Source organism: Nematolebias whitei, chromosome 18 (assembly GCF_014905685.2).
Source record: "Nematolebias whitei isolate Nwh7 chromosome 18, NemWhi1, whole genome shotgun sequence".
Classification (NCBI taxonomy): domain Eukaryota; kingdom Metazoa; phylum Chordata; class Actinopteri; order Cyprinodontiformes; family Rivulidae; genus Nematolebias; species Nematolebias whitei.
In genome coordinates this window covers 5,892,388-5,901,741 of record NC_056515.1, presented here as the reverse complement: position 1 = coordinate 5,901,741, position 9,354 = coordinate 5,892,388, and the positions used below count along the sequence as shown (strand labels likewise).

Here is a 9,354-nt window from a genome sequence, read left to right as displayed (position 1 = left end):
ATAGATAGATAGATAGATAGATAGATAGATAGATAGATAGATAGATATTTGTGTGTAAACTAGCCTCCCTATCATTTGAGGAAAGTATGATTTCAACTTTTTTTTATTACTTAAAGTTTCCTCAAACGACTGGGCAGCTCCTGGGACGGCCGAAGATTACTGTAATTTATGGAGCCAGGAATAAATTTATCCAATTTTTTATTATCATACACCAATTGTCATATCATCTTTAAATACACAATTTTTCGAAGACATGACTAAAACTCAGACATAAATAGGATAATTTTAAACTTTAATGTTTATTATTTATTCAGTAAAAGTAGACACCAGAGTAAATGCTACACGTCACACAAAACATCTTGAAATGAAACTCATGTCAGAGTTCAGCTTTTAGCTTTTCACTTTTAAAATATGTTCTCACAGTTTAGTATTTCATTTTTTTTTATCTGATAATTAGTTTTAGGAATACAGAAAATAATAAAAACTATGTAACAGTGGAAGCAGGAATCTGATAAGTGCACTTGGTGATAAATTTAACATTTATGACTGATATAATTACCAAGGACAAGAATTAGTTTGCTTGATTCTAAACATCTTCATATCAAACTGGTTCTAAACACTGCACAGCTGGATTAACTCAGAGCAGTGAACTAAACACAGTGTAAATGTCTAAAAAACAATAAAATCATTACTAATGTAGAGAATTAACATTTTTCTGACCCTGAATGATTCTGATCAGCCTCTGCCAAAAGGTAAAACCAGGCACTAATGTTTACTCCATGTTTGTGTGCAGAAACTTTACTCAAACATCCAGAAAGTAATCAATGGATGTACATCTACAAATAATTAACTTTTGGAAGCACTGCAGTTGAAGATACTGCAGCTCTAAAAGTGGCCACCACAGTAGATTTTGAGCTAAACTTTGATGTGGTAGTAGCTGAGAGTCATTCACAACACATGCTCTGAACACGAGGTTGCACAAAGGTCATGTTGGGTTTTGACCCTGAGTGGTCTCTTCTCTTTAACTTCTTCCTGTTTCAACGTATTTTTAGATAAAGTTCGGAAGCAGCCAGGAACCAACAGGATCTCTGAACACTAACTATAATTTTAATCTCACAAACAACCAAGGATTATTAACAGGATTATCGTCAGCAAAAGAGAAGCAGAAGAGAGATTTTTGCAGCAGACAGCTGCGAGACATCAGATCCGACCGGAAGCAGAAACCTCGGTGTCGGTGTGACTCCACCTCGATGCCATTTAGCAACAGATGAGCGCCTCTGCACGCGCATTCCGTTCAGGCTCGCTCCATCATCGTTCTCAGCGGGCAGCACTGACGGGAGCGCCGCTGACTGGGTTATGTTTGTGGGGGTTTCGGTGAATCCCTTGTCCCGATCTCCACCGTAGCTTGCTGTTGTTCCGACCCGGCGAGGGACTGTCTGTTCCGGGCTGCCAGTCTCTGCTCTCCGCTGCCATGGATGGACTGTGGATGGTGCCTCTGCTGCTGTTCCCTCTCCTGATGTGGACCAGCAGCACCTTTGTTTTTTATTTCAAAAAGTTCTTCTACGTGGCCTGGATGATGTTCCTGGCCTTGTTGGGGATTCCCTTGTGTTTGCTGAAAAGCGGAGGCAGAGACATAGAAAACATGAGGTGAGTGGACATGTCTGACAGCTAGCCACCGTTAGCTGTTAGCTTTAGCACAAGGAGGCAGTTGTTGATGCGAAGGAACCGGATGATTAGTTCTTCAAATAGTTTTATTTTTAATCCTTCAAGGTGTAACATGGGTCAAAAGCTGGTTTACACATTGACATTTAGGTTGTTTTTCTGTAAGAAAACTAAACGAATCAAAAGTCGATGTGTATATTTGAAAATCCATTAGCCTCTATAACACTTTCACTCCGTTATTATGGCAGACCGTCATTCTATATAATCAATGCATCTTTTTTCCATTCAACCTTTATTTATACAGGTTAGTTTCATTGAACCTTGAGGACTCATTTACAAGAGACTTGTTTTTCTTGTCTATTAATTTTTAATTTAATAATATAGTTCATATTTGCATGGGGCTGTAGATCAGAGGTCAGTGTTGTGGCCTCATAATCCTGAGGCTGAAGGTTCGAGCCCAGGTTGCGTCACAAAAGCACGTGTGGTGTAAAAACAATTGTCACCTCTTTAGTTTCAGAAGAGTGCAGGCGAAAGAAAAACTTTATTCATCACATTTCTCCTGTTCAAAACGACTTTTTAGGCTTTAGCAATCTAAAAACATTCCTGTTGGTTAAACTTATATTTCCAAACCTCCACTACTGGTACTGTTTCAAAAAATACTACTTTCAAGATATCAAAAAGTTCTTAAAAAGTTTTAAATGGTTGTTATAATATTTTTTGGGCTAGACCACATATTTATTACTGTAATCACAGTCCTTATTTTCAAAAATACAATTTTAGGTTTAAAAGGGTTTTCTTCCATTCCATAAGCATTATTTTACATTTCATAAACTTAAATCTTTCCTGGACAAATGTTGCAACATTTTTAATATTGTGTATTGCGCAATTTTACATGTACTGGTACAGTATACTCATATCCTGAAGGAACATTTTAGATGTCTGAAGTAGAGATTTTACAAGAAGAAACTCACATATTTACTATGCACTTAAGTTTTATTTTAATTGTTGTCACAATGATATTCAGTCAATCTAAAAAAGTTAAATCTGGTCCTCTGGACATTCAAAAAAACAAAACAAAGCAAATCAACAAAAAATGTAGAAACGTTTCGTCTCTCATCCGAGAGACGTTGTTTTTTTGAATGTCCAGAGGACCAGATTTAACTTTTTTAGATTTTTCTACCTGGATTATTGAGCATGCATCAGGAGATATTCAGTCAAGTTCGTAATACATATTTAAATATATTTGTAGATATTTATAATTACCTTGTTGCTAATCAGTAGTCTAATTACTTTTATTTGACATGCCTTTTTAAATCAATACTTCAGCTTTTTGACGTGTTTCTGTGCACAGTTTTTGAATAAATATTATCTTACTTGTTGCAGTTGGCTCTTTGAATAATCTGTTTGAAGAAATGTTTTAACTCTGACAGGACTGATGAACTAGCAGCTAGTTTGAGCAAGACCTAGACTCCTCCAGTCTTCAGAACCATTGCTTTTCATGCACATTTTGCAATCAGTTTTATGTTATAGATATTTATGCTGAAATATATTTATATTATTGTAAAAAAAACACTTTAAGCTGCACTAGAACTGCTACAGCTAGCTGCTGCTGCATTTATTTGCACTTGCAAAACAACCCGAAATTTCAAAGTATTCAGTGTAATGAGATACTGACAGCAATATAATGGTTTATAAAACAGCATTTGCATGAATCACTGTTTTTTTTCTTTACTTTTACGGAAGTCGTTTTTGAATCACTGTGTGCAGCAGGTTAAGTTTGTTAAAGATGGGAATGGTAATGTTCTAACAAGTTGACGGGAAGATGGAAGGAGTACTTTGTGGAGCTAATGAATGAAAAGAATGAAAGAGAAAGAAGAGTAGAGGTCATAGAAACTGTGGACCAGGAAGTTGGAAAGATTAGTGAAGGTGAAGTCTGGAAAGCTCTGAAAAGAATGAAGAAGGGGAAGGCAGTAGGACCTGATGACATACCAGTGGAGGTCTGGAAATGTCTTGGAGAGATGGCAGTGAGGTTTTTGACTCAAATATTCAATGGCATATTTGAGGGTGAGAAAATGTCTGAGGAATGGAGAAGAAGTGTGCTGGTGCACATTTTTAAGAACAAGAGTGATGTACAGAGTTGTAGCAACTACAGGGGAATTAAGTTGATGAGCCACATGATGAAGATCTGGGAGAGAGTTGTGGAAGCAAGACAGAGGAGATGTGACTATTTGTGAGCAGCAGTATGGTTTCATGAAGAGAGAGCACCACAGATGCCATCTTTGCTTTGACGATGCTGATGGAGAAGTACAGAGAGGGTCAGAAAGAACTCCATTGTGTCTTTGTGGATTTAGAAAAAGCATCTGACAGGGTGCCGAGGGAGGTGGTTTGGTTTTGCATGATGAAATCTTGAGTGGCAGAGAAGTATGTTAGACTGGTACAGGACATGTATGAGGACAGCAGGACATGTATGAGGACAGCAGGACATGTATGAGGACAGCAGGACATGTATGAGGACAGCAGGACATGTATGAGGACAGCAGGACACGTATAAGGACAGCAGGACAGTGGTGAGATGTGCTGTAGGAGTGACAGATAGCTTCAAGGTGGAGGTGGGAGTGCATCAAGGATCAGCTTTGAGCCCCTTCTTGTTCTCCCTGGTGATGGACCGACTAACAGATGAGGTCAGGCAGGAATCTCTGTGGACTATGATGTTTGCAGATGACATTGTGATCTGTGGTGAGAACAGGGAACAGGTGGAAGAGAACTCAGGGAAGGTGGAGGTATGCATTTGAAAGAAGAGGAATGAAAGTCAGCCGTAGTAAGACAGAGTACATGTGTGAATGAGAGGGAGGCTGGTGGAACAGTGAGGCTGCAAGGAGCAGAGGTCACAAAGGTGCAGGTTCTATTTCGTATAAGCTTCGCCCTTTAAGGCTGTCGCTTGGTGGGTTTATCCCGTTATGAGTAGCATTGCACTGAAAAAATTTAGTCCACGCTCACTTGCTGTGTGGGCCCCACCCGGTCCGTATAAATTACGTTAAGAGCGGGAAATCGGCTCCCATTTTTTCTTCAGCGAGCTAATAGCACTGTCAGAAGAACAAAGAAGGAAAGTTGTGTAGATGACCAACCTTTGTTAAGGATGCTTGGCCCGGCAGTCGACCTCCGGTCGTCCGGTGAGTTCTCCTCCCCGAGGAGAAGCTGACGAGCAGTCTTATTTCAAGGTAAGCGCCGAGGAATATTTCTGTGACAGGTCACACTACACGCTGGACAACGCCATCTTGTAATTTTCCTCTTATCGCCGACCCTCGGAGCGAATCGGATGGTTCCTCCGGGACAGGCGGCGCTCAGCTGCAGCCCCCCGCTGCTCATTCCCTCCTGGAAAGCGTAGTGTCGGTGGAGGGGGGCTGAGTGAATGCTCACCCCATCCCACTTCGTTTCGCATCGGCGATCACACCGCTCTCAGCCGACGGCGCCCTCAGGGGTTGCCCGGCGTAACCCAGGAGGCGGCTGACATGAAGGGACCCCTTTTTTCTACGTCCCACGCCTTTTCCCGCCAGTTCGGATGATCCGGCGGGAAGGTTGTTTACTGGGTTCCATTCCGGCTCACCGTCTTAAATAACTGTGTTCCAGTAATCACCTTGCAGAGCCAGATGGTGATTTTCCTGTGGTTCAACTTGGGTTACTGTTTAATAATGAGCTCCATCCTGTGCACAGCCTCACTTGGCCTCGATCTGCTGACAGCGGCCCTGTCAGCTGGAGAAGCGGACCGTACCACCGCAGTGCTCTGTGAATAAACACGTTTTCAGTCGTGTGTGCTGGTGGTGTCGTGTTGAACCAGCGTACCGTTTTGTCAGCTCAAAGGTTACCTGGACCTGTTGACTGTGACTGAGCCACTGAGCGGGGGTCAAACCTGGAGCAGAAAGTGAATGGAGTTCTGTGGCAGCTCGTTTTACACTTCCTGTCCTGACAAAAAGACGAGTCTGTCACAGCCTCTCAGCTTTTCAGCTGACTTACAGCACGTGCATTCATTCAGCAAACCGTTCAGTCAAAAGAAGCATGTGTGTGTTCAGTCAGTAAAAGGTATTCATAAATATTGCAAATAATATTGTTCCTGCATTTGGTGAAACACTACTGTCGTCAGTTTTTAATTTCTTATCATTGTGTATTCATTCATCTACCTGACATTTATACAGTATAAATGACTGCTGTAAATTTGGGTTAATTTATTAGGTCAGACCTCATAACTACAGTCAAAAAATGGACACTGTGTTTCCTCCATTATTAATCTCAGCTCTCACATTGTGAAATGTTCTGTACCATCAGTGGGAGACCTGTATTGTTGCTATTTTACTTGGCTGTTGACCAGAGGATTACAGGCAAATGTGGTCCCCATAATATTTAGACTTTGAACTGTAAATTCAAGCCTGTAGTAATCCTTGTAGGAAACTTATTTTTTTTAGCAATAATTCATTACTACAGGAGTGAAAACTACAAACCAGATTCCAAAAAAGTTGGGACACTAAACAAATTGTTAATAAAAACTGAATGCAATGATGTGGAGGTGCCATCATCTAACATTTTATTCAGAATAGAACAGAAATCACAGATCAAAAGTTTAAACTGAGAGAATGTATCATTTTAAGGGAAAAATCTGTTGTTTCCAAATTTCATGGCATCAACAAATCCCAAAAAAGTTGGGACAAGTCCATTTTTAGCACTGTGTGGCATCCCCTCTTCTTCTTACAACACTCAACAGATGTCTGGGGACAGAGGAGACCAGTTTCTCAAGTTTAGAAATAGGAATGCTCTCCCATTCATGTCTAATACAGGCCTCTAACTGTTCAATCGTCTTGGGCCTTCTTTGTCGCACCTTCCTCTTTATGATGCGTCAAATGTTCTCTATAGGTGAAAGATCTGGACTGCAGGCTGGCCATTTCAGTACCCGGATCCTTCTCCTACGTAGCCATGATGTTGTGATTGCAGCAGAATGTGGTCTGGCATTATCGTATTGAAAAATCCAGGGTCTTCCCTGAAAGAGATGACGTCTAGATGGGAGCATATGTTGTTCTAGAACCTGAACATAGTTCTCTGCATTAATGGTGCCTTTCCAGACATGCAAGCTGCCCATGCCACAAGCGCTCATGCAACCCCATACCATCAGTGATGCAGGCTTCTGAACGGAGCGTTGATAACAACTTGGGCTATCCTTGTCCTCTCTGGTCCGGATGACATGGCGTCCCAGTGTTCCATAAAGAACTTCAAATCGTGACTCATCTGACCACAGAATAGTCTTCCATTTTGCCACACTCCATTTTCAATGACCCCTGGCCCAGTGCAAACGTCTGAGCTTGCTTAGAAATGGCTTCCTCTTTGCACTGTAGAGTTTCAGCTGGCAACGGCGGATGGCACAGTGGATTGTGTTCACTGACAATGCTTTCTGGAAGTATTCCTGAGCCCATTCTGTTATTTCCTTGACAGTGGCATTCCTGTTTGAGGTGCAGTGACGTTTAAGGGCCCGGAGATCACGAGCATCCAGTGGAGTTTTACAGCCTTGACCCTTACGCACAGCGATTGTTCCAGATTCTCTTCATCTTTTGATGATGTTATGCACGGTTGATGATGATAACTTAAAAGTCTTTGCTATTTTACGCTGGGTAACACCATTCTGGTATTGCTGCACTATCTTTCTGCGCAACAATGGTGGAATTGGTGATCCTCTTACCATCTTGGCTTCTGAGAGACACTGACACTCTGAGAAGCTCTTTTTATACCCAGTCATGTTGTCAATTGACCTAATTAGTTTTAATTGGTCTTCTAGCTGTTCATTATATGCTCAATTTCCTTTTGCCAGCCACTTATTGCTACTTGTCCCAACTTTTTGGGGATTTGTTGACACTGCGAAATTTTGAATCAACATATTTTTCCTTTAAAATGTTACATTTACTCAGATTAAACTTTTGATCTGTCATCTGTTATATTACGAATAAAATATTGACATTTGCCATCTCCACATCATTGCATTCAGTTTTTATTCACAATTTGTTTAGTTTCCCAACTTTTTTGGAATCCGGTTTGTAAATGATAAAAGACATTGTGAATGTTACATCTTATGTGTGGTGGCTGGCAATAATCTTTGTTTGGTATAAAGACATATTTAACCTGAAAAACGTGAGAACAGTACAACAGTTTAATATCTAGGCTGCAGAAAAGTCACCACCATTGCCAAGTGACCTAAGTAAAACAATTCTTTTGTTACAGTTTCTTGGATACTTTGATTTATTTCTTCTTGCCTCAACTGTTTAAGAACTGATGATGACATTTTCATTATTCTTGTAATCATGCAGGGATAAAAATAATGATTTGATCTCCCTTTGGTTCTGTAGGTTTGCACAGTCACAATAAAATTAACTGTAATTTTTATAGTACTGGTAGTTAATGGAAACAAACTATTGCCTGAAAATAATAATAACAAACCTAAAAGCTGCCAATTGATTTGCACACATGAATTAAGTATTTGATCCCCAACAACCAAGACAGAATTCTTCCTCCCAAAGATCGGTGATGTGTCCATGTAGCACACAGATCACAATCAGTCAATTACAGTCACGTCTGATTAATAATAGGACGTAAGCTCTTTCCTAAGAACAAGCTCATTTGGCTCTTGTACTCACTACTTGGCTAGTGTAGAAGAGCTGGCACTGACCCTGCTCCTTCAGCTCTTAAGTTGCTCTTTACAGAGATATTGCACCCAGCACTGCTCCTGATCTCAACTTGTCTGATATACAAAGCCTACCTGTCCACTGAATCTGTTTCTTCTATTACAATCTTTTCAGCACCATGGATGCTGAAAAGATTTGGTAAGACCAAAGAGCTGTCAAAGAATGCCAGGAACAAGATGGTCTATTTGCACAAGGCCGTAATGACCGTGCACAAGAAGCATTGTGAGAAGGTTACATCCGTTTGTGTGATTAATTAAAACTGAAAGAAATATCACATGACTTTCAGTTGTCTGGAGTCTGGAGCTCCATCTTTCTCATGGGTTAAAAATGATGATGAGAAAGATGAGGGCTCCCCTCACTGCTACATGAGAGGTCTGAGGTTACTAACTCCCTACTCCATTATGGATTGACAACTGGCAGTGCCCACAAGGTCTCATCTTGTCCACATTTATGTTCTTTGGCTAATTTCAAACAGGTCTATAACTGGGTCTTCTTCAGGAGAGGACTTTAATCTGTTACAACATAGTGTGTTACCAGTGATGCTTTAGATGAGCGTGGACTTAACTGCCATCAGAACATCAACATGGACACTGTTTCCTCATCAAGCCCACATCTACAAGATGCTTGTTGATGATCTGATGGTAGATGATGAATCTTCATCATTCTCACACCAGGAGCACAATGAAGCTGTGGACCGATTATCATTTTACATTCCTTCATTTCAGAAAAAAGGCACAATCAGGTGTCACATTCTCACCAAGCTTCTTGCTGATGGTGCTATAGCTCTTTCTTGCCTTGTGCAAATCTGTCTTGTCTGATGTTACTGATGGTTTGCCCATTGTAGTGGAGAGGGTGGACTATAGAGCAAACTGCTTCTGTGGACAGGCTTTATACACACACACACACACAGCAAGCTGTAATCAAAAATGTTTTCAGATTGCTCATTTCTTTGCAATGCTATAGCACCATCAGCAAG

General features: G+C 40.8%; 1 protein-coding gene across 1 annotated transcript in view; it reads left to right on the top strand.

Moving 5' to 3' along the window:
• The first annotated feature begins 1,291 nt into the window (after nt 1-1,291).
• Nucleotides 1,292-9,354, top strand: part of agpat2 (1-acylglycerol-3-phosphate O-acyltransferase 2 (lysophosphatidic acid acyltransferase, beta)) — a 39,677-nt gene continuing 31,614 nt past the window's right edge. Inside the window, exon 1 of the mRNA XM_037692336.1 lies at nt 1,292-1,647. Within this exon, the coding sequence (XP_037548264.1) occupies nt 1,472-1,647 (176 nt within the window). The 5' untranslated portion in view covers nt 1,292-1,471. The remainder of the gene's footprint in view (nt 1,648-9,354) is intronic.